Source organism: Choloepus didactylus, chromosome 22, assembly GCF_015220235.1.
Source record: "Choloepus didactylus isolate mChoDid1 chromosome 22, mChoDid1.pri, whole genome shotgun sequence".
NCBI lineage: Eukaryota > Metazoa > Chordata > Mammalia > Pilosa > Megalonychidae > Choloepus > Choloepus didactylus.
In genome coordinates, this window is record NC_051328.1 from 22,617,601 (window position 1) to 22,643,156 (window position 25,556).

The 25,556-nt window shown below is 46.0% G+C and overlaps 2 protein-coding genes across 7 annotated transcripts in view; one reads left to right on the forward strand and one right to left on the reverse strand.

The window, feature by feature from the left end:
* Window position 1: 1 nt before the first annotated feature.
* Window positions 2-2,099, forward strand: C22H16orf86 (chromosome 22 C16orf86 homolog). Its single transcript, XM_037815667.1, has 4 exons — window positions 2-236; window positions 399-625; window positions 1,002-1,186; window positions 1,291-2,099. The coding sequence occupies exons 1-4, from the start codon at window positions 132-134 to the stop codon at window positions 1,695-1,697; spliced, it is 924 nt and encodes a 307-aa protein (XP_037671595.1). The 5' UTR covers window positions 2-131; the 3' UTR covers window positions 1,698-2,099.
* GFOD2 (glucose-fructose oxidoreductase domain containing 2) overlaps window positions 419-25,556 on the reverse strand; it is a 54,612-nt gene continuing 29,474 nt past the window's right edge. For 2 of the 6 annotated variants that reach the window (XM_037815654.1, XM_037815655.1), the window contains 3 exons: window positions 19,309-19,654; window positions 7,334-8,228; window positions 1,043-6,652 (listed from right to left, as the gene is read on the reverse strand). In XM_037815654.1, the coding sequence (XP_037671582.1) occupies window positions 6,019-6,652; window positions 7,334-8,228; window positions 19,309-19,567 (1,788 nt within the window). In that variant the 5' untranslated portion in view covers window positions 19,568-19,654 and the 3' untranslated portion in view covers window positions 1,043-6,018. The other 4 variants (XM_037815659.1, XM_037815658.1, XM_037815657.1 and 1 more) reach the window with 4 other exon arrangements.

The following is a 25,556-nucleotide window of genomic DNA, read 5'->3' on the forward strand; positions in this document are numbered from 1 at the left end:
AACGGCTGCCAGTCGCCATCCCCAGGTCGGCACTCGTCTCCCGGCCTTCTCTCCAGTCAACGCGGGGTCCGCTAGACCCCTCGTGCCCGCCCCGCAAGCCGCCATCTAGGATGTGCTGACCCCGCGCAGCCATGGCTTCAGCAGCGGCGGAGAGGCGTCTGGGGACTCAGGAGGAGACAACCGTGGCGCCCGCACCGCACGCAGAGGCGCCCGGTTGCCGCGCTAACAGCTCTGAGGTGACCATCGGTCCCTGTAGCCTTCAAGCACTTAGGTCACGGAGCTCCGGGGACCCGAACTCTGGCTGATCCCGGCCCTCTAACTTCCAAGACCGGCTCCACAGGCTGATTCCTGTATCCTTTGTCTAGGGGGGTGACCAATTACCTGTGTGTCCTGTTTAGTGTCCAGGGACAGGAGACCCCTGTCTGGTGCCAGTCCACGAAGCCTGCTGGCTCCAGGGTGAAGACAAGTGTCCAGAAGGACAAGCCTCAGAGCCAGAGCTCCAGGAGAAGCGACTCAAGCCAGAGGAGAGGCTCAAGCCAGAGGAGGACACACTAGAAGAGAAGGGCCCCAGGCCTATGGTCTCTGTTGTCAGACCGGGTCAAATTCCCAAGAGGAAGCCAGTCAAGTGAGGGGGCTTTCAGAGAGTAGCTTGCAGGGCTGGGAGTGGGGCTCACACCCCAGTAGGATTCCTAAAGCCTGCCCTCCAGCAGAGCAGACCCTGCCACCACCATCACCACCCCACCCCCACCCCTTCTGTCCCTCAAGGGCCCTGGTGTAGGAAGAACAAAAAGAGGAGGAGCCTCAGGACCTTGGAGGGAATTGAGTTCACATGAGCTCTGGGCCCTGGTCTAGCCTGGGACCTCCACGATCCCGGGTGGTGGGCAGGCAGGGCTATCCCTAGACTCAGCATGGGAGCTAGTGGGTGGAGGCTGCACCTGAGACTCCAGTACCTGGCTCTGGTACTCCAGCCTTCCAGGGCTTAGTCACAATGCCCATCCTAGGGGTGAAGCTGAGATGCCACCGGGACTGCTGCTGCAGAGGGAGGAGCCGGAGGGCAGCCAGAGTGAGCTCTCACCATCTCCCAAACAGCACAAAAAAGCCAAGAAGCGCAAGACTCTGGGGACTTCAGCACTCCCAGCTACAGCTGGCACAGTGCCTGCATCTTCAGAGACCTTGGGGCTGGAGCGTGAGTGGCAGCCCCTGGGCCTTCCCTTTTCCCCTTGCTTACTGGGCCCCCTGACATGGCACAGCTTGGTGCTCCAGCCTCTTTCCTGCCCCGGGTCCTTGCAGGAAAGGCCCAGCGCCTGCGGCCCCTGTACCAGTACATCAACTATTACAATCCTGAGCTGAACCAGGCAGAGGAGGGGGACAGGGAGGCTGAGGCGGAGCCGGAGCCTGAGCCAGAGTTGGCTATGGTCCCTGAGGCAGGAGTGGAGCAATTGCAGGCCTTGCTGCCCATGTCAGGTGAGCTGGGCTCAGGCCTTGCTTTGTCCTGCCCCAGTACATTAATGCCCCCCACCCACGCTCTGGCTCCCCGGACAGAGGAGGCTGGAGAGGAGCCTGGGCTTCTACCCAGCTTGAGGGCCAGCAGCCAGCTAAAGGCTGAGGTGGATAAATCGACCCAGGTGGACATCGACAAGATGCTGAGTGTGTGCACTGCCCCACTTGTGCCCCCACTCTCTCCTCAGCACAAGTGACTATCCCACCTCACTGGTGGCTGCCCCTCCCTCAAGCCTGAACCAGAGCAGCAGCCTATGGGCCTAGGCCCTCAGGAAAGGGGGTAGGGTGTGGCCTTGAGCTCCTGACCCTACATGGTGGGACCTTGGGCTTGCTAACAATAAATATATTTCGTTTTCTCAGACTTTGTGATTCCCCAAATAAGACACCCAAAGAGGGAGAAGGGTGGAGGATTCCCCAGTGTATGGTCTGAAGTCTGACTGGTCATCTGGATCACTTGGGAACTTAACAAAAATAGGTTCCTGGTGCCACCCCGGAACTGATTTAATCAAAGTCTGCAAGGGTGGGGCCTGGATTCTGTGTATTTAAAAGCTCCCCAGATGAATCTGCAGGTCAAGCAGGGTAACAGTAGGGGATAGCAAGGGAGGTGACTAGGGGGGAACTTGGGGCAGAGAAAGGGTGGGTTTGTCAGGGCATGGGAAGCAGGTGCTTGGCCTTACTCCTATCTCCCAGGGAGGGGGCCTGCATTTGGTGTGACCTCTCGGGGACCAGCACTTGGGATCCCTCCCCCGCCCCCTGTGAGATGACAAAGTTCATTCGCCTGCCCCTAGAATAGCTGGCTTTGGGACACTTTTTGCACATCGCCAGACCACAGCTGGACTAGCCCTTGCCCAAGGAGTGGCCCCTGGTGGCAGGGGCATTGGTGCCTTTTTCCTGAGAGGCAGGATGTTGTGGGTTGAATTGTGTCCCCCTGAAAAGACATGTTCAAGTCCTAACCCCTGGTCCCATGAATGTGACCTTTTTTGGAAATAGTCATTGCAGATAGAATTACATCAGGCTGAGGTCCAACTGAAGCAGGGCAGACCCCTAACCCAATATGAGTGGTTTCCTTATAAGAAGAGGAGAGGACACAGAGAGAAGATGGCCATATGGAGATAGAGGCAGAGATGGGAGTGATGCAGCTACAAGCCGAGGAACACCATGGACTGCCGGCAACCACTAGAAGCTAGAAAAGGCAAGGAAGGTTTCTCTTCTACAGGTTATAAGGGCATGGTTCTGCTGACATTGATTTCAGATTTCTAGCTTCCAGAACTGAAACAATAAACTGTGGTTTTAAGCTACCCAGTTGTGGTACTTTTTTATGGCAGCCTGAGGAAACTAAGAGAGGGGGCAGCAGTGGATGTGAATGTTCTTCCAAGGAACCCTGCAGCCAAACCACCAGTGCATGCTGCTTCCAGTCTTCAGGGGCCTCTGGGAAGAGCTGGCCATTGCTGGTCATTTTGGAAACCCTCACATCCTGATCCTCCTGTGTATCCCTCAGACACCTCAGATGCAGGGAACTCCAAATTAAATGAAAAATCTCTTCTCTCTCTAACCTGCTTTACCTCCTACTCTCCTACAATCAGGCATTAAGGCCAGTGAATCTACCCTCAGACTGAGAACCTCTCAGAACCCACAGAGAGCACCCTTGTTTGGGCCACTGTCATCTCCTGGAGAGAGCCTCACTATTCTCCCTGCCTATGGCCTCTTACCCCATCAATCCACCCAGTGGCCCTACTACACAAGCACCCGAACCTCTGATGGTGTGACTCCCCTCTAGCACATGCCTCTCTTGCCCCAGTTGCTTCAAAACTTTTCAGTGGCTTCCTGTAATTCTCTGACCAGCACCATCTTTTCTTGTGATGTGGGGCTTCCCCTGCCTAAAAGACCTTTTATTCCCTCATCCCTCCACCTGGTTCAGGGCACTCACTTCCTGCATGGCCAAGCAGTGCCCAGTGTTGCCCTTGTATTGTAGCATCTACATCCACCTCCACTGACTAGCCTGCGAACTCCCCAAGGGCAACATTGTTGCATTGCATCTGCCTAGCTGAGGTCCCCACCAAGGCTCCCAGATCAGACCAAGCTGAGGAGCTGAGGAAGCTGCAGAGAGATCAGGATCTGAAAGGCCGAGGCTATCCGAAGTCCAGAACCCGGACTGGCCTGGCCTGGTTGGGTCATCCGAAGGTAGCCCTGGGTGGAGGAAGCAGGAGGGAAAAGGGCATGGTCTCCTTTCCTGGCATCATCCCAGGCTGCTCCCTCCTTTAGAGGTTGCTTGGATACTCACTGGCCCCATGGCAAGGCCACGGGGCAGGCCTTCTTTCTGCCCACGCTTTTCCTTAGGGATTTCACCCTACCAGGAGATACTGTCCACAGGAGCCACGACACTGAATCTTGTCCATAGGGCTGAGCTCAGATCCTCAGAATTTTCCAGAGGTAGAGCGCCCTACAAGATGACTGAGTTTGACCTGCTCACTCTATGACCTAGGAAGCATCTGGGCAGAAGTGGCCTTTGTATGAGACCACACCCTAGGATCAAGGGAGGCCCTGCCCTTTCCTGAGTCCTGCAGAATCTGTGGATCTGGGGGCTCCCAGGTAAGGCCTGATCCCAAGAAGGCAGAGAATCTGCTTTCTCCGTGTGGTCTCCAGGGCTGAAGTGTGGTAAGGCCAGCACTGATAAGGAAGTTCTGGTCCCTGATCTTCCCCTCACAGATGAAGTCAGAAATACCCTGAGATGATCATAGAAGAGGAAATGTTCTACATTTACTAATAGCTGTTACCTGGCAGGCTTGTCTAAATGGGGGTTGGTAATGGGAGACACAGAAAGGAACAAGTCCCCAACCACTACCGATCCTAGAAGCTCATTCTAAAGAGAAAATGCTGAGGCAGGATGATTCAAGGAGACGTCACAGGAGAGCCAAGGACCACAGGTGATGGGGGTGACTGCCTCTCTGCCTGGGGGAGGAGGAGAAATGGTCGCGGCAGCCCTCCAGCTGAGTCCTGAAGGAGAGAGCCGAGTGGCCTTCCAGATAGAGCATATATCAGGGATGAAGTCTGCTAGGGTGGGAGAAGCCAGCCCTATGCGGGAAAGCCGCTTAGCGTGGCTGAAGCAGAGGGCAAGGCCATCGGGAGTCCAGGTTTGGCCAGTCTAGGAGTGAGGAGTGACGAGGAGGGGTATAGGCAAAGGGGGATCTAAATTTTGGAGAGGTTGCTTGGGTTGTAGTGTGAAGGACAGAATGGGGAAGAAGACAAGAAGACAGAAAGGTGGGGAGGCTACTGCCATTGTCTGGGCTAGTATGAGATCTAGATTTGGTCGGGGGTTTCAGAGTAAGCAACAGGTATTTTGGATGTTCTCCTCAGGTTGCTGTATCAGAGGGAAAAGCTAAGAGGTGCACTACATTTTCACTGGCCTAGAAGAACCTTATTTTCTTTGACCGGAGAAGAGCTGGCTGGCATCCTTAAGATTTAGAAAATAGGTCCTGGGAGGTGGTGATGCTGCCTTCCTCCAGGAGGGGGTGCTGCAGGACAAGGCTGGAACCAGAGTTGCGGGCTCAGTCACCCCTGGGAACCAGAACCCTTCTGGCTTCTTTGGACACATGCATCTGTGCTGCTTCAAGGCCCATCTCCTCCCCAATGTGGGACTGACCAGTTGGATACCCAAGAGATGTATGGATGGTAAAGATGTCTGCGGAATAGGGGGGGAGAGGGGGGCTAGGCTCTGGGAGTGCCATCAGAGGATCTGGGGTCCTCATGAAAGTGGCACTGCACTGAGCCCACTACAAGCTGCCCCAGGACTTCTGGGACTTCATTGTAGACAGGAGTTTGCAGCACAGTCCTTTAAACCCTAAGTGCCACTCTGGGTCAGCAACACGTCCTTTCTTGTGTAGGAATGAGTCAGGTACAGTGGATGTGTTTTCTGGCTCAATTCCCCAATTTAGGAGGGCCCTCACCACCCTAGTTGAGGCTCAAGGAGATGGGTCTTGAAGTGGCACAGACATAGATGGCCAAAAGCTATGACCTGAAGCTGAGATGATCATTTCCAAGGGCAAGAGGGTAGCCTCTCCCTCTTTACCTCTCAACTCTGTCAGCATCCTATCCAAGCAATGGGCCCTCTCAGTATTCCACTCCTAGCTCAGGCCAGGGTGGGATTCTAGCAGCAGGGAGGAGGCAGCAGCCTGGACGGGGACCCCAGTGGGAAGGGACGATGCCTGGACACTCAAGAATCCAATTCACAAGTGTCAGGGTAAAGTGTAGTTCAGGGTGAGGCTCTGTAGTCGATGGTCCTGGTTTATAGAAGACTAGTAATTTTGCCCCTCTGTGCCTCAGTTTCCTAATCTGAACAATGGGAATATTAATAGTACCACTTCAGCATTGTTTGGAGATTAAATGAAGTAATACACATGAAGTGTTTTTCCTGGGGGACCCAGTGGGCAATAAGCACACTAAATATTACCCACTGTTATTTTATCTTACAAGGACAATATTTGAAACAAATACAATACAGGAAAGCAGGCCTGGTGATTTCTATAAGGGGTGCCAAGAGGAGGGGGAAGTCCTCTGAGCCTTTCTGGCAAGGAGCCCAGAGCAAGGGCAGAGAGAGGGAAGACTGGAGAAGGGAACAGAGTTTGGTCCAGGCTTAACAACCTTGGCAGTCTGGCAAAGTGAGATAAGGAAACAAAGGGAATGGATGTTCCTTTCCCAACACCCCACCCACGTCCGACTTAGGTTGCCGAAAGGCGTCCCTGTGAAGACTGCAGTCAATGAAAGCAAGGCCGGTGACTGGCTGGCTGGGTCAGGCAGCAGTTGGCTAAACTTGCTCCAAGGGGCTGTACAGAACTGTTTGTCCTCAAGTCCATCCCCTCTAGCCTCCTGGGAACCACTTCTCACTTCCCTTGTCCCAGGACTCCCTTGGAGCCAAAGCCATGGTTTCAGGAACAGAATTCCTCCTGACTTCCAGCTCAAACTCTCCCATGATGTCCCTGAAAGGTAGGCCCCACAAGACCCCAACAGGAAGTCTTGAGTCCTGTTCTCTGAGGAAAAACCATTCCTTTGGAGGGTCCCTGGGATTTGGCTATAAACGAGGAGATGAGGGCAGGACAGTGGCAGGAGGCTGTGTGGCCCATTAGACGGTGAGGGATCCATGGCAGGCTCAGAGCTGCTGAGGAGTCATGAGGCAAGAGAAAAATATAAACGATCTACGGCAGTAAACAAGCCATTATTAAAGAAAAGCAATCTACCCCCCCAAAAACCCCCAAACCAGATGTCATGATGTCACATTTTCTGATTTATTAAATTTATCAGAGGTTCTAAACCTCCCCTTGTCTCATCTTTGCCAAATCAGGGCCCCTCTTCCCTAATCAGGTAGCCCCTGAGAGCTCACCTGATTAAAGAAACCCCCTCCGCCCCACAAGGGAAGGGACAGCCTGGATGATGGGAGGCTCCTGAGGGATGACTCATGGCCCTCACCATCCTGAGATGCCCCAGCCCAGGAAGGGCATGGAAACAGGGCTGCCTGTCATTTATCCACAGGCCTGAGTCAACCTTTTGCTGGCCCTGCTCATTAGGTAACTCAGAGACCTGGCAGCAGCTCCACCCTGTACTCATCGTGCTAGCCCCAAGCCAAGGGACAGGAACATTCCCCGCCCTGCAAGTTTGAAGACTATGAGATGGCTGTAGGGGAGTCCTTTCCTGGGGTCACCTTAGGCTTCAACCAGACCCAGTCCAGCCCAAGCTGACTCATTAAACAACAGCCCCATCTCTGCCAAGCCCTCCCACCATGGCTCCTGGTCTCTTTCCTGGTCCCTCTGCCCTGTGGCAGGGAGCCCACGTGTGGGCTCACAGGTTATTCCGCTGGAGCGCCTCGCACAGGTTCTGGTTGGCGTCGGGCTCCTCCGTCAACACCTCCACAGCTTCCCACTCCCCTGATCGGCTTGACCTTTTAATGGCATCCACCACACTCTGCATATACAGCCCATCTTCGAATGAAGCAGCCATGGAGACAGGGGTGTGGTCCCAGGTGCGACGGTCACCCTGCCCCTGGAAGGACTGGCGCAGGGCCTGCACCATGTAGACCATGCCCTTCAGGTAGAGCAGTGGGACATCCTGGGGTCCCTGCTCGGGCAGCCCTGTGCCCACAGCTAGCGAGTCCCTCAGTAGCAGCTCCTCATGCGTGGCAGAATTCTTCTGCCCATAGAGATCAGCTCCCCGGGCAACAAGGCGCCCTGCAGAGCCCACCACCATGACCTCATGCACGAAGGCGCCTGGCATGTTGAAATTGAGTGTCACTGTGCTGCACACACCCCCACCCATGAGCATCTGGAAGAAACAGAAGTCATCACTGGTGACATGCCGGATGCCACGGATGGCCGCATTTTGCCTCACAAAGGTCTTGAGCAGCCCATGCACCTTCTCTGCTTTCCGGCCAGTCAGATGGGTCAGCAGGTCCACAATGTAGGTGCCCATGGTGTGCAGGCCCCCGCCGCCCATGAGCTCATCGCAGATCCAGCCATAGCTGGGGCTAAGCAGGCTGCCCGAGTAGACGCGGGCATCGCAGATCATCACAGCGCCCACATAGTGCTCCGCAATCAGCTGCTTCATGCGCACGAAGGCAGGCAGGAAGCGCAGCACATTCCCCACCAGGCTCATCAACTGTGGGTAGTAGCGTGAGGCTGTCACCATCCGGAAGGCATCCACTGAGGTTGCTGCCTTCTCACAAACCACATTCTTCCCAATACCTGAGAATAAGACACAACAGGAAACCTCAAAATTTCAAGGGGGTTACGCTGGGGTGGTGGGGGGTGGTGGTGGGGATCTAATTTCTCCAAGGCAGATGGATCCAGAAAAGTCTCTGATGGGACCAGAAGGTAAGCCCTGGGACAGGACACAAGGTGGCTTAGCTTGGACTGAAAAGGGTCCCCAATGACTGTGACTGTGACTAGACAGTCATGGGTTGGAGAAAGAGAAGTAAGTTCTTAAAGGAAAATGAGAGTAGAGGCAAAAGACATAAACCAGGAGTGGGAAGTAGAGAAAGGTGGGATGGAGAGGTGGACATGCTTCTCAGACATATCTCTGTATCTTTATGCATTTATTAGATAGTAAACTAACTTGGTGCAAGAGAATCTAATCTATATTCTAGAGTTATGGGCTTTGTACTTTCAGTTCTATCTCCAGAAACGGCTCTAAGATTTCCCACAAACTGTTCTATAAAAACACTGGTCCAACGAGTTAGTGTGATCCAAAGGTCAGAAAATGCTTGGCTCCAGTAGGAGGGGAAAGGAAGAGAAAACATCCTTTCTGCCCTTAGCTGTTTTGGGTACACTGCAGCTAAAATGCACTCAAAGAGAGCTAAGCAAAGCTAGACGAAGTCCCAAAGAGAGAGAGAGAGAGCTAGAGGTCTGAGCAGCGTCCATGAGGAAATTGACAGGATTCAAACTCCTCCATTACAGCTCATGATGGTATAAGCAACCATACAGCACTACCACCTGGGGTACTACTGAGAACTGAGGGTGCTTCAAGTAGAAGGAAATCTTATTCTAATAACCTTGAATAGAAAACTGATGAAGCCCAAGAGGTGGTATGGACTAGATGCATACCTAGGTTTATGAGTGATGAGGAATATACAAGGGCTTATTGAAGAAATCTGGGGAAGAGTGAAGACACCCAGTTATCCATTACTCATTCAGCAGACACTGCCCATGGTGGGGCCTCAAATGCAACTACCCCAATTCCCTCAAGAAGTCATGGGCTTCTTGAGGGAACAAGCTCAAGGTCTGATAGGAGGCTTCACAGGGGCGTGACACTGGGGTTACCCTGAAGGGAGCAGGTGTTCCAGGGGGCACAAGGGGAAACGGCATCCAGACAGAGGGAACTGCAAAAGCACTGTGAAAGGTAAAGGCCAAGAGTAAGGATTCCTCAAGTCTGGGGCTTAAGGGATTACATGGAACCTACAAGGAGTGCAGGAATTAGATAGATGGTCTGTAATATCACTCACAAAGACATTCAAGGCAGAGGGGTAAGTTTGGAGGTGGGATCCAAAACTGAGCTCTTGACACATCCCTCCCCGTGTCTTCCCCATCTCAATCAATAGCAACTCCATTCTTCGAATTATGGAAGCCCATATCACTGGAGTCACCTCACGTCCTACTTTTAATCATCAGTTAATCCTGTTGGCTGAGACTTTAAACTATATCCAGACTCCTGCAGTTCTCACCACCACCACTGCCACCTTCCTCATCCAAGTCACCACTGGTTTTTGCCAGGATTCCTGCAGTGGTTGCTTAACTGATCTCTACTTCTGCCCTTATCTCCACTGACACTTCTCAATACAGAAGCCAGAATAGTTCTGTTAAAACTTCAGATGGATCAGATCATATCACTCCTCTGCATAAAATCCTCCAATGGCTTCTCATCTCATTCAGAATAAAAGCCAGAATCCTTACAGTGGCCTGCCCACAGGGCCTTATATGATCTGTATGTCCCCTCCAAAATTTTCTTTTTTGATCTGTTTGCCTACCATAATCCCTCTCCAGTTCATTCTGCTTTAGTTGCTGAATTCAAGATGGGAGCTGTGTCAAAAGGCCTGGTGGAGGGGGAGAAGCAACAATCACTGAACAGAGGACTGACAGGCAAGGGTGGGCCTCAGGGATGTGGCTGGAACCCAGAATTCTGGGCTGGGCTATCTCACATGCTTACTCTTCTGGTTGAAGACCATCTTGAGCCAAGTGCACACTTGGGCTGCTCCTCCAGGGCCATCCAGCTCTACTCCTGCACTCCACAGGCACTTCCTGGTTGGAGTTGCTGCCTTCAAAACCCAGTGCCCATGTCTGGGGGCAACCAGGTCAAGACTGTGCCTTCTCTGGGTACATGCATCTCCAGCAACCCTGGTGTTTGTGCCCTCAGTCCTCTGAGAGTTTTCTGAGTGTTTTCAGATGGGGCAATGGTCAGGACACAGATAATTTCTAGTGGCCCACCACAGGGTGCAGCTTCCCCTAATGCACTCGGATGGATTCCATTCACAAAGGATCAAGAGGGGACACATCTGGCCATCTTTCAGCAGCAACAATGGCAACTATAAGGCAATGTATCTTGCAACAAAAACTTAAAAAAAAACTTGATACAAATGTTTGGTACCCTATATTACGGATGGGCTGCAGGATGGCTGACTGCCCAGGAAGAGCCAATTATTGGTGCTGAACTTGGGCTTTGGAGCCAGACATTTCTGCGTTCAAACCCTGGTTCTCTCATTTCATTGCTCAATGAACTAGTCAATTCCTAAACCTCTCTGGGCTTTGGTCTACAACTCTGTAAAAGGTGAGTCACGTCTACCTCACAGAGTAGAAGAGAAGACTGAGTCAAGCAAGACCACATATGTAAAGTGCCCGGCACAGCTCTGTCAATGGTGTCTTTTATTACCATCATTGTGGGAGAGGCCAGGCAGATGTCATAAATATAGGAAAAAAGGGCCCATTGTAACTTGGAATTAACTTATATAGAAGCTATGCTTTTCATGCAAATAATTTCTATGTTCAATATTTTGAAATTTTGATTTTTGAAAAAGAAATTTAAAAATCAACACAAACATAAATGAGTTTTCCTATTATACAGATTATTTATCAAGCCTCTCCTTGAGTCAAGCCCAGTCCAGCCCTCTGGAAGCTGACATCCTGACAAAGCCCACATAAGACAACCTGGCCTGCCAATCCTTCCAGCTCCCCTCACTTCCCACCTTGCCCTCCATCCTGACCCTCAAGAACTCCACAGGCATTTGCCATTTGCACATGTACAAGTCTCAGGCCTGAACTCCCAATATGATGAATCTCAGAAGCAAGGAAGAACACAGCAGGGAACACATGTGGATCAGTAGCCTATGACATAATTCCTGTTTACAAAACTCTTCAATCTCCTGCTCTTCTCCAAATAATGAAAGCTTTACGACAGGTGCTGGCAGGATGACAAAAGAGTGGCTGGCCAAGTGTCACATGCCCAGGGCAGGGAGCAGTGAGGGCAGGGCAAGGCAGGTAAGGCAGGCAAGGTGAGGGGAAGAGCCCCTGCACAGGGGCTGCCCAAAGCAGGGCCTGCAGGGAGATTAGCCCATGACTGCTATCACTATCTGCTTTCGGAGGTCCCTAGTGCTTCCCTCATTTCAGATTAGGCTCAGGAGAATAATACTCAAGAACTCTGCTGTTTGGCTGCAGAATACATGTGGCTGACGAAGCTGACAAAACCACCCCATGTGAGAGCAGCAGCTCTGGCTAACCCAGAGGCTTCCTGCTGTAACAACTCAGCTACTGGGGTGAGGGTGGACACTGCAGTGCAGAGCCAGGGATGGGGGGGGAGGGGGGAAGCGGGGAGAGAAAAGCCCTTTTGTGGCTGCTGGGTGTTTAGTGGTGACAAAACAAGGATAAGGAATCCCTGTTTCATGACTTCTGTCTCAGGGAAGGGGAAGAGACCTCTCTTCTTAGGCCCCAAAATAAGAGAGCTTCTGAACTTAAGCAGTATTACAGTGTGGGAGTTAATCAGGCTCTTACAGGCCAGCTACACAGGGTCTTTACCTTTAGGGAGATTTGGGCTGCCCTGAAAGTTTATATAAGTTTATCTAGCTTTCCTGCTCGGAAGTCAAAGGAGAGATTAGAGAAGCTGAAAAGTACTTTTTGTCTTCAGGGAATGGGGAAAGCATAGTTGACTGCTTTTTAAGTTCAGATTTTTCTGGAGGGTGAACAAGTTTCAAGCCTCAAGCCTCTCTCCAGCTCTTGAGCACCACTGTGATGTGCCCTTGAGCACCAGAGGCCCAGAGAAACGGCAGACCACCTCTCTGCTCCCTAGTTACACAGCACATGGAGCTAGGCTCACAGCTCAGGGCCCAGGAACACCCTTCTGTTTCCCTATCTAGAGGGAGGTGCTAAACCAGTGATTTCAAATAGAGCAGGGAAACAGCCCAAGAAGAATGCCATTTTTATCTATCATAAAATTCAGGGACTCTATTTTTTTCTTTTCTTCTTTTACCAAAAAGCTTTGGCTATTAGAAAAATGAGTTTGAAAGCCATCAGACTGAATCACTCTTGCCCACAGCCCAATCTCTGCTCCTGGGCTGTGGGTCCATGTTAGCTCCCTGACTCACACCAGCAGACCAGGTTTGCATGGTTAGGATTTGTGAATGCCTTCATTCAAAAAGTATGTACTGAGCACCCACAGTGGGCTAGACCGTGTGCCAAGCACTGGGGATACAACTATGACCAAAATCATGGTCTACCTCAGAGAACTTGAGAGTTTAGTTGGGGAGCAGCCATTAATCAAGTTATCATACAAATAACTGTAGAACTGCACTTGTGAATAAATGCAATGAAGGTGACATAAATGGGGGTATGGGAGCATACAGCAGGTATCTGGCTTGGATCAGGGGTCACGGAATGATTCCCAAGGAACTGGTGTTCCTGGGGTTAAATTACCTGGGTCATGTGGAGAAGTGACCTTTTTTTTCCTTTTTTTTGGTATCTCAGGAGCCCATGGGAAAAGGGTTGGTAAACAAGTATTTTTCTAACAAAGCAGAGAAGTACCAAAAACTGGGCACAGAGACCCATCCTTTGGTGATAGATGCAATAAAACATTCATCTGTGGCAAAGGTGTTGGGGCACTTTGCACATTAAAATACATTTTCCTGAATGACTTCTGAACTAAGAAATAAAACATACTGGAGTCCTTCTCCCCTTTAAGGAATTCATGGGAAAGCTTTAAGTATGAAATCTGAGATGGAAGAAGGTGAAAAAAAGTCAGAAAAAAGTGGAAAACAAAATAAGAGGTGTGATATGAACATACACCTCTGAAGGAAAAGTCCAACAATTAATTTTAGGAAAAACTATTTAAGAATGAGCATAAGAAACAATCTTGATGGCTGTGGTAGTCTGAAGCTGTTAGGTACCCCAGAAAAGGCCATGTTCTTTTAATTCATTCCTGTGGGTGCAGACCTATTGTGGGTGGGACATTTTGATGAGGTTATTTTAATTGAGGTGTGACCCACTTCATTCCGGGTGGGTCCTGATCCTCTTGTGGAGTCCTTTGTAAGAGGATAAAACATATACAGAAGCTAAGAGATGACATTCAGAGAAACAGAGAAGTTCAGAGAAAAAGTCAGACAGGGAAGCCAGAAGCTGAAGCAACAAAACCTGGGCGTAAGGGACCAGCAGATGCCATGTGCCTTGCTATCTGAAAGACGGGCCCAAACTCGGGGTGACTGGTCTTCAGAGAAGGTCTCGTCCTGTTGATGCCTTAACTGGGACATTTTCATGACCTTTGAACTGTAAATTTGTAAGCTAATAAATCCCCATGGTAAAAGTCAACTGCCAGCTTTAGCAAACCGAAACAATGGCCTCAGAAGTAATGCAAGAACCCTTTTAAGGTTCTAAAGAATTGGAATAGCTAGCAGTAAATACCTGAAACTACCAAACTACAACCCAGAACCTATGAATCTTGAAGACAATTGTATAAAAATGTAGCTTATGAGGGGTGACAATGTGATTGGGAAAGCCATAAAGACCACACTCCCCTTTGTTTAGTTTATGGATGGATGAGTAGAAAAATGGGGGGAGGAAAAACAAACAAACAAATTGAATGTATGCTTTGTTTTGTATGACTGCATGGTATGTGAATATATCTCAATAAAATGAGTAAAAAAAATGTAATGCAAGAAAAAAATGCAATTTTGCCTATAGCACTAAGACAACAAGAGGTAATCAAACTATCCGTCATTCCTTAACATTCCTGGGCCTCAGTTTCTTCAAATGAAAATTAAGAAGTTGGTCAAGATTAGCAGTTCTCAATCTTTAGTGTGCATCAGAATCACCTGATAGGCTGATTCAGTAAGTCTGCAGTGGGACCTGAGAATCTGCATTTCTAACAAGTTCCAAGGTAATGCTGATACTGTTGATCCAGTGACCCACACTCTGAGAACCACTGGACTAGAGGCTCTCTCCAAGGTCCCTGCAGGCCCAACATTTCTAGAATTTTATGTCCATGATCTCCAGAAAGTACAGTACTACTGACTGGCATGAAAAGTTTTAGGAGACTAGCAGTGTGTCATATATGTCCTTATATCTGCACATCTATATCACTGTTATATTCCTTACATTCTCTATGATCTACCTTTTATACTGATTAGCATGGAGCAGTACAAGAAAGATGTTTAACCTTATTTGGTTTTCAAAGAGAATGATAAGCTTCTCAGGCAAGAAGAGCTAACCTAAGATTAGAATACTTCAACAATTACAGAGCTAAGTAATTCCATCTTTTTTTCCTAGCTCTAAAAAGATTCTGGATTTACAGCTTATATCCTTAGTGAAAACAGAAGTAACATAAAGAAAGAGAGAAAGATGGTAAAAGACACAGCCCCAAATATAGCGGAAAAAAAAAAACACCCATGTGGGAGAAACACGGAAGATTACACTTTCATCACATAAGAAGATTCAAATATGGGAATACAGGATTGGATGGGGTTGCAAAATACATTGCATTTTTGCTACAATTGATATATGGTGCCTGTCCTAAGTAGTATAGGAGAAACAGATACTTCAGAGCTTTATAGATGGAAAGAATGGGTCCCACTTTCAAGGTGTCCATTGGAACATGTTCCACCACTTAAAGAAAAGTTTTTCTTGAAAATCTGAAATGACTTAAAATGTTTAATTTCATTTCTAGCCTACTTTCAACTCAGTGAACATTTACCTAATGAATATCCAGAGAAGGAGAAACCTACTTTTTTTAAAAGAAATTTATCAGAGACAAATTAGCTCTTCCTGTTGGGACAACAGGAAAGCATGAACTTCCCCTGTAATGTGATCCCAGTGCTTGTCTTGGTAGCACTTGGAGGGCAGTCTTGGAATGGCCAGGGAGGTCAAGAATCACAGGGGCCCAGAGGCTGGGAGGAACTGAATCGGGATCAGAGGGGTCCTGGCGCCAGGACGCTCTGTCACGTGCAGTCCTGTGGGAAAACTGCAGTTCTCCTGACTGCTTCCACGGGTGCTGAAGTAGTCAGAATTTGCACTAAAAATAAAAAGCGTAGGCACACGAATGAACTTCATGGTCACAATAGGCCCTACTGACTCCTTTGGGGCCTGAGTGAGCAATGCCAGAGGGCAGGTCCAGCTGACATGGTCTCTCCTGGCCCCAGCAGCATGAAACTGGGATCACCTACCTCCAAGGACAGACCAAGGACCCTCACTCACACCCTCCTCCTCCTCCAACAGAGAAAGGGGAGAAGACCGACGGTCCTGCTGGGAGATAGATCCCGGAAGGTTCTGGTCACCCCTGCTCCTTCCTGTTTACATTAAGTGGCCCAAAGTCCAGTGATTTTCCACACTAGGAATCAGAACAGGAGGCTTGTTGCCAAAGAACCCCAGGATTTCTTCTTTCCTTCTGGACATTTCCTTGGAAATGGCCTCTGTAGGGACCCTAAAATTCAGGAAAAAGACAGAAAGCCTCCAGAGATCTGTCTCTAGACACACCTTGCCTAACCAGCACCTGCCTGTGTTCACACCACAAGGGATGGCAAGGAGTCAAGTGCCACAATGGCTTGGTTTCCCTTGAACTAGCCCTCTGTTAATGTGTTGGCCTGGTTCTACTTCAAAGCTCAATCTGGGTGTCATAGTCTGCCCTCCCAAGAATGTGATGAGCATTGCATAGCTCCAATGGCACACATCCTCACAGAGAGCCTCTGGAAAAGACAAACCATCAACAATTTTGGCCCAAACTTACATGCCCCAAACTGACAATAGCCAGATTCACACTTTCACTCACTTCAATGAACATTTACCCTTCCCAACCCACGGGGCCAGGCGATGCCCTCTTACATGCTTCTCAGAACAAGGGGGAGACAAGTAGCAGTCTTGGGTCTTCCACCATGGCACTGGCCATAAGTTGTGGTGGTCAGCCTCAAGGAGCACCAGTTTCTTGACCAAGAAATCTCTGGCCACATCAGAGAAACACTTGTTTACTAAATCTTAAAAAAAAAAAATTACTCTGTCAATTAATTACATGCTGCCTGAATTATTACTTAAGTCTTTCGTCATTTACCTTGTGAAGTGTGTTATTCTAGTCTCCTCCACCAGACTGTAGGATGCTGAAGGAATGGAGAGCCTGATCTTATACCACCTTAAATGTCCAGAATGACACCAGGACAGTGCCTGGCACACAGGAAGCATTAGAAAAAAAAGATGCCACCTGAAACTCAGAGCTAGAGCTCAGCAGATATGAATGTCAGTACTAGCACATCCAGCAACTATTAAAAAGAAAAGGTGAAAAAGAGCCCAGACTTCAATTAGAAATATGAATGAAGCAAATCTGGTTAAGGCTAGGGCAAATCGAGCCAAAGGGTAAAGGTCGAAACTGACTGTTTTTTTTTTTTTTTTTTTTTTTTTTTTTTTTTTGTGGTTTAAAGATATTCCCTTATGGGTAGATGTTATTTTTTTTTTTTTTTTAATCATCATTTTATTGAGATATATTCACATACCACGCAGTCATACAAAACAAATTGTACTTTCGATTGTTTACAGTACCATTACATAGTTGTACATTCATCACCTAAATCAATCCCTGACACCTTCATTAGCACACACACAAAAATAACAAGAATAATAATTAGAGTGAAAAAGAGCAATTGAAGTAAAAAAGAACACTGGGTACCTTTGTCTGTTTGTTTGCTTCCCCTACTTTTCTACACATCCATCCATAAACTAGACAAAGTGGAGTTTGGTCCTTATGGCATTCCCAATCCCACTGTCACCCCTCATAAGCTACATTTTTATACAACTGTCTTCGAGATTCATGGGTTCTGGGTTGTAGTTTAATAGTTTCAGGTATCCACCACCAGCTACCCCAATTCTTTAGAACCTAAAAAAGGTTGACTGACTGTGTTTTAAAACTTCAACTTCCATGTGAGACCAAGGGAAGAGATGTTTATTTGGTGCAGGATCTATATTTTTAAAACAATATAACTTCTACAGTCAGTTTGTTCAAACACTATAATTACATGGAACTTTGAATAGGAAGTGAGATCTGGTAGGTTTGTATAAAGTTAGAGTGAAATAGGGACACATCCCAAAGTAATCTGGGCAGAGAAGAAAAATATATATGCAGGGCCCCCCTGAGGAGTTGGGGGAAAATGTGGAGGTGTTGGGCTTCCTGACCTGGATTGTTGCTGATGTTCTTACAAACATTGAGGACTGGTGGTTTAGTATACCGAGCCCTCTATCTTGGGGCTTGCCCTTATGAAGCTCGTTACTGCAAAGGACAGGCCAAACCTGCTTATAATTGTACCTAAGAGTCTCCCCCTGAGTACCTCTTTGTTGCTCAGATGTGACCCTCTCTCTCTAGCTAAGCCAACTTGGTAGTGAACTCACTGCCCTTCCCCCATGGGACCTGACTCCCGGGGGTTGAAATCTCCCTGGCAACGCAGGATATGACTCCCAAGGATGAATCTGGACCCGGCATCGTGGGATTGAGAACATCTTCTTGACCAAAAGGGGGATGTGAAATGAAACGAAATAAAGTTTCAGTGACTGAGAGATTTCAAATGGAGTCAAGAGGTCACTGTGGTGGACATTCTTATGCACTATACAGCTAATCCTTTTTAGGTTTTAATATATTGAAATAGCTAGAAGTAAATACCTGAAACTATCAAACTGCAACCCAGTAGCCTTGACTCTTGAAGATGATTGTATAACAATGTAGCTTACAAGGGGTGACAGTGTGATTGTGAAAACCTTGTGGATCGCACTCCCTTTATCCAGTGTATGGATGGATGAGTAGAAGAATGGGGAAAAAAACTAAATGAAAAATAGGGTGGGATGGGGGGGGAGATTTGGAAGTTCTTTTTTACTTTTATTTTTTATTCTTATTCTTTCTGGTGTAAGGAAAATGTTCAAAAATAGATAGGGGTGATGAATGCATAACTATATGACGGTACTATGAACAGCTGATTGTATACCATGGATGATTGTATGATATGTGAGTATATCTCAATAAAACTGAATTTAATTAAAAAGATAGGTGCTAGATGAAGGTATACAGGTTTGTTTTCTTATTAAACAGATTGTGATTTAAATATGATGAAAAGAAGAATTTGTCTACACTTGACAGGAAAGAGCAGTCCAGTGGGAAATGCAAGAGAAGAACTCAGCAAGCCACGCCCAGCCAGGGGCAGGAGGTCGCCTAGTGCACAGCTTCCCAGGGGAGTGGAAATGTAAGCAGGTTGTCCCGTGGATCTGTCAGGGTAACCTAGGGCTGTAAGAGAGCCTTCCTGCCCTCTGGTAATACAAGATTAGAAAGTTGGCAGGAAGGGTGTGCTCATAATAGTCAAGGACTAACAAAATGTAGGAAATGGGAGCCTAGCTACATCCTCTCCTTTCCTTTCTGTGGTGCTGCCTGCCATAAAAATTAAAGAACACATGCATCAACCACAACCAATCTCCCAGTGCCCAGGTCTTTGAATCCTGACCTTTCATTGCCTAAAATGGTATACTCTCCAGTCCTTGTGACAGCACAACTCCTAGAAAGAGGATTTCTTTCATTTTTGCTCAGGGATTTACTGATGGGAGGTGGGGAAAGCTGCATATTTCCCAGCCATTTGAGCATTTCCTCCCAGAGTTATAGAATCCCCCAAAGCACCCTCCCTTAGCACTGCTCAAGGGGTCGGTGATGCCCCAGAGTACTAATGCCTGCAAGAACAAGCCCAAGAGGGAACACCCGGGTCTACAGAGGAGCAGTGACACTTGGAGCACCACCCAGAGGGAGACACAATCTGCCCTTGCTCTGGCCTGACTGTCATACCTAGAGCCTTCACAGATATTTGCCGGGTGAGTGGAGGGGGGATGTTGATGCACACCAGATCCACGTCTTGATGCAGTAAGACATCATCGGTCTGGCTGGTATAGAAGGTAATGTTCATCTCCTCAGCAAGTTGCTTCGCCTCCTCTTCTGTCTTCCCCCACAGGGCCTCGATGGTGAACCCTTCTGCCCTCAGCAGTGGGACCAGAACTCGGGCAGAGCTGCCGGTCCCAAACACGCCCACACCTGGGAGCATCTTCATCCTGGCTTCTCTGTTCACCAACTCATCTCCTCACAAGAGCCTCCAGCATGGATACGACCTTCCCACAGTCCTGGTCAAACATGGCTCCTAGAACAGCAAGCATTACACTGGCTATTAGTGGAGGGTACACTCAGCTGAGGCTACTTTCTCGGCTTATTCAGAAGCAACAAGTTCTCTGCCACAAAGGTCAAACGGAATACTGCTCCAAGATAAAAATCTGCAGAATCTTCTTCCCAGGAGACTTAACAACAACAGCAATATCATCTACTGGAACTCAAGAAAGGAAAAAAAGTCAGAAATGGGTAAAGCTGGGTTCAAATCCCTGTTCTGCTACTTAATTTTTGTGTGACCCTGGCCAAACCGTTTAACCTTCAGGAACTTAACTGTAAAATGAGGAAAGTAACTGATCTTCAGATTTCCTTTTTGCTATTTTTATTTCATGATTCTTTGATATTATGTGACAAAAAGCTAAAGTAGAGTGGAAAACAAAAACTAATAAAAGAGGAAAGAGAAAGAAACATCCAGGTTTTATACAGATTATAATTTTTAAAATTTATGGTATCAAGCATAGGAAAATGTTCAACCTGACCAGAAACAAAAGTAACAAAAATTTTGTTCAACTACAAAACCGGCCAAAAACAAATAAGAAAAATTTTTTTTTAACAAAGTGTTCATTCCAGCATAGTCTATAATAGTGAAAAATGGGGAAATAATCAAATCTGCAATAAAAGTAAAGCTCAGTAAAAAGTAACATTAGCTACTGAAAATCATGAGGTAGAAAGCCACTCAGGGAACCTGAAAGCTTCACCACATATTCATTGAAAAAGAGGGATAACAAAACAGTACCTGAAGCATGACATCAATTTTGTTTATAAAAAATAAAAAAGTGTAAAGAAAGACATATGTATGAGTATATATAAGGATATCTGTATCTATCTATAAATATATCCCCACCTATAACAATAAAAGGACAAGAATACATCTGAAATTTAATAGCGATTACTTGGGTTGATGGGATTATGGATTTTTATTATCTTCTTTATGTTTTTCTGACTTTGTCAAATTTTCTACAATAAACAAGACTATCTTCCTCATTGTTGATTTTGTCCTCTGATCACAAGGGTCATAAATGAAATAAAGAACGAAAACAAACAAGGTCCTTCTCTGGGACCAAAGTCACATGGCAAAATGGAGGTGAGATTTAGGTGTGCTCGGAGCACAAGGTTTCCTCGGCTAAACCAGTGGTCCCCACTCTGGTCATATATTAGGGTGACCCAGACCCTCTGACTCTGGGGATGAGGCTGTGTCACCATCATGTTTTGTTTTAACTTTTTATTTTGAAATAATTTCAAACTTATAGGACAGTTGCAAAAATACAACAAAACCCAGAGAACTCCAATATACCACCCTGCCCCCAACACCCAGATCCAATTTTAACATTTTGCCACAATTGCCATATCATTCTATCATCCATCAACCAATTTATATATCTATTTATGTATCCATTCTGATCATCTGAGAGTAAGTTATATACATCATGCTCCTTCAACACATAATACTGTACTTCTGTGTACATTTCCTAAAAACAGGATATTCACTTATGTAACCACCTTAAATACATTCATCAAGTTTAAGAAATTTAACATTGATATACAGTTTACAGTTTATACTCCAATTTTCTCTTATGTTTCACTAATGTCCTTTTAAACCTTTTCACCTCCATTATTAGATCCTATCCAGGATCCCACATTGCATTTAACTGTCATTGTCTCTTTAATTGCTCTTTCTTTTTTTTTTTAAATTGTGGAAACATATATAAAACATAAACATTCCCATCTTCACTACTCCCAAGAATACTACTGAGTGGTATCAATCATATTTACAATACTGGACTACTCTCATCACCATCTATTATCAGAACTTTCCCATCACTCCAAACATAAGCCGTACACCCATTATGCATTACCACCCATTCCCGCTCCCCCGCCCCATCCCTGGTAACCTGTAATCTACTTTCTCTATGAGTTTGCATATTCTAGCTAATTCATGTAAATGGAATCATACAATATTTGTCCCTTTTTATCTGCTTCACTCAATGTGGTATCACCAAGGTTCATCCATGTAGTGGCATGTATCAGAACGTCATTCCTTTTTAAGGCCGAGTAATATTCCATTGCATGGATATACATCATTTTTTTTTTAATCCATTCATCTGTTGCTTGACAGATTGGGTTATGGTCTACATTTTGGCTCTTGTGAATAATGCTGTTTGAACCTTGGTATACAAAGATCTGTCCAGGTTCTTGCTTTCAATTCTAGGTATATACCAAGAAGTGGGATTGCCGGGTCATATGGTAGTTCTATGTTTAATCTTTTGAGGAAGATTTCCACAGTGGGTGCACCATTTCATATTCCCACCAACAATGACTAAGGTTTGTATTTCTCCACATCCCAGTCAGCACTTGGTATTTTCCGTTTTTTAAATAACAGTCATTCTCACGGGTGTGAGATGGTATCTTATTGTGATCATCACGTTTTCTTAAAGCTTTTCAGGTGATCCTAAAGTGCAGCCAGGGCTGAGAACCTCTGAGCTCTATTTAACCCAAATGAAAAATTACCTACGTTCATAATTTTAACGAAATTTCCTGTTTGTTTGGTGTATACTTCGATGAACCCTCTCAAACCCTCTTTAATTGTAATAAGATTAAAAGGACAAATTTGTCACTAAGAGAAAAAATCTTTGATAACACTAATAACTACTTTAACTTCTGTATATTTCCCTTCAGTTTTTAAACTTTGTATTGTAGTCACCAATTTAGAGCACAACATTTCCCATTTTAACCACATTCACGTGTACAATCCAGTAATATTAATTATATTCACAGAACTGTCACCACCACTGACATCTATTACCCCTCCTTTTTCATCACCTCAAAAGACTACCAACCCATTAAGCTATAACTCCCTCTTCCTGCCCTGCTCTCCCTAACTTTCCTTCAGTTTTTAACATTCATTGATAAGGCATTCCCTTTGTAAATGCATCATAGTTAACTCTTTCACTCTCCACTCATGAGTACTTGGGCTATATACATCTCCTCCCTAGTCTTCCCTCACATCCCTCCCACCTCACTGGCCATTTCTGAGTTCCAGGTTTGGGCTCTTCTGCTCTTGCCCACGTCCCCACTTCAATGCTAAGGTTATGGGGGTTCTAGTATAGTCTTCCTTCCCTTCTCTTCTCACTCCATATGCTCTCTTTACGCCTGTTCTCTTATTCAGCTCCAAGGCTTTAATTAGCCTTGATGTTTTTTATACAAACTTCACAAAACCCACATGACCAAATGTGAACAGAAGCAGTAAAGTGAGATAGAGAGAGAATATGCTCTGATGAAGACATCAGGACATCTGGGTTCAAATCCTGGCTGGCCTCATCTCTTAGGTGGATGCAACCTTTTTCATGTAAAATAGGCCTAATGCTATTTAGCTCCCAGGGTCTTCAGAGGATTAAATAAGGTCCAGTTATAAGAAATTATAGTACAGCAACTGGTATAAAGTCAGCATTTAATAATCACCATAAATCCTCCCTAAAACTTTCTCTTCCAATATCCCATCTCATGGAATGTCACCATCATCCATTTAGTTCCCCAACCTAGAAATCTGGCCAACATCCCCAACTTCTCTCTTCCTCTTATTCATACAGGTAACATGATCAAGTCTTGTTGGTCCTAATTCCTTACATCTTAAATCCACCCCCTCTGGCATGCCCCAATCTAGCAATCAGCATGACTCACTGGGATGACTCATCTACTAAAGCTTCTGCTTTATCTCCCTGCTTCCATCCTTCCTTTTTAGAATCCATTCTTCATAATGCAAAGAGATCATTCTAAAATGCCAATGGTATCACCTCACTCTCTTTCCTTTTAAACACTTCAAAGACTTATTATTGGCTTCAGTGTGAAGTCAAGAAAGAATCTTTAGTATGACTTACAAGGGCCTGCATGATCCAGAAATCTCAAGATAGGTTTACCTTCACGCAGGGTCACCCAAATCATCCCCCCATCCTACCCTATTTTTCATTTAGTTTTGTCCCCAATTTTCTACTCATCCATCCATACACTAGATAAAGGGAGTGTGAGCCACAAGGTTTTCACAATCACACTGTCACCCCTTGTAATCTACATTGTTATACAATCGTCTTCAGGAGTCCAGACTACTGGGTTGGAGTTTGGTAGTTTCAGGTATTTACTTCTAGCTATTCCAATACATTAAAACCTAAGAGGTGTTATCTATATAGTGCATAAGAATGTCCACCAGAGTGACCTCTCGACTCCATTTGAAATCTCTCAGCCACTGAAACTTTATTTCGTTTCATTTTGCATCCCCCTTTTGGTCAAGAAGATATTCTCAACCCCATGATGCTGGGTCCAGATTCATCCCCGGGAATCATATCTTGCATCGCCAGGGAGATTTACACCTCTGGGAGTCAGGTCCCATGTAGGGGGGAGGGCAGTGAGTTCACCTGCCAAGGTGGCTTAGTTAGAGAGAAAGAGGTCTACATCTGTGCAACAAAGAGGTACTCAGGGAGAGACTCTTAGGCACAATTATATGCAAGTTTAGCCTCTCCTTTGCAGTAAGGAGCTTCATAAGAGCAAGTCTCAGGGTCACTTTTTTTTTTTTATTAAATTCAGTTGTATTGAGATACATTCACACACCATACAATCATCCATGGTATACAATCAACTGTCTACAGTATGATAACATAATTATGCATTCATCATCTCAGGGTCACTTTTAAGGGCTACCTGTAAGAGACAAGACTTTCAAAACAATAGGAAGAATGCTCTGTGAGATTACTGCTATAGACCAGTTAAAAGTTGGAAGGACAGTTACACAAAATAACAATGGTTTCAGAATAACTGATGATATGCATTTTTTTTTTCTTTCTGGAATAGTGGGAAACAGTTGTTTATTAAGACTTTTCTAGACTATGACATTAAAACCACTATCTTGTCACAAAAACTTGTACACAAATTGTTCAAAGCAGCATTATTCCTAATAACTAAAAAGGAGAAACATTTCCATCAACCGTGGAGTGGGAAACAAAATGAGGTGTATCCGAACAATGGAATATTATATTTGGCCATAAAAAGGAATGATGTTCTGATAGCTGATACAAATTGGACAAACTTTGAACACATTAGGCTAAGAAGTGAAAGAAGCCAGGCACAAAAGGCCATATATTGATATGAAATGTTCAGAATAGGCAAATCCATAGGGACAGAAAGTAGATTAGTGGTTACCAGAAGATGGGAGATGGGGGGAGGGGGGCAAGAACTGAGAAGTATAGGGTTTCTTTGTGGGTAACAGAAATATTTTGGAATAGATAGTGGTGATAGTGGTTCAACATTGCGACTATACTAAAAACAACTGAACTGTATACTTTAAAATATTAAAATGGTGAATTTTATCTCACTAATTTTTTTAAAGTATTATCTGCCTATCTCCAGCTCAGTGGTATCAGATAAATCCATGTTCAAAATGTATATGCAAAAAATTAATTTCTCTCTTCAGTCAAAGGATTTTCAACTACAAAAACAGGAACAACCCCAAGAGAACACTTTCCTCAGAGAGGTAAATTACTCTGACTGAAAGTCATGGTAAACAGAGATAAACATAATTTAAAACTTTTATTGGTGAGAAGGCATGTAGTTATCTTTCTAAAAATATTAAATAATAATAATAATAAAGAAATGTATACTTTTAAAATATAGAAACAACACAAATGCATTACCAAACAACTACAACAAACCTGCTGCAGGTCCCTATGCAAAGAACAGCCTTTTTTACTTTGAGCTGATGAACTCCTGGGATTCCTATCCACCCTGCAAGTCTTCAATCCTCTGGAAACTCTTCCTGACGCCCCCACCCAGGCAGAGGGAAATGCTCCCTCTGCATCTTCTGTATACTTGCAGTGGAAACTAACTTATTCCTC

Coding starts and splice junctions, on each gene's coding strand:
- C22H16orf86 (XM_037815667.1), top strand. CDS start 132: ATGGCTTCAGCAGCGGCGGAGAGGCGTCTGGGGACTCAGGAGGAGACA. Junction 237..398: donor GCCGCGCTAACAGCTCTGAG/GTGACCATCGGT, acceptor TGTCCTGTTTAG/TGTCCAGGGACAGGAGACCC. Junction 626..1,001: donor CCCAAGAGGAAGCCAGTCAA/GTGAGGGGGCTT, acceptor TGCCCATCCTAG/GGGTGAAGCTGAGATGCCAC.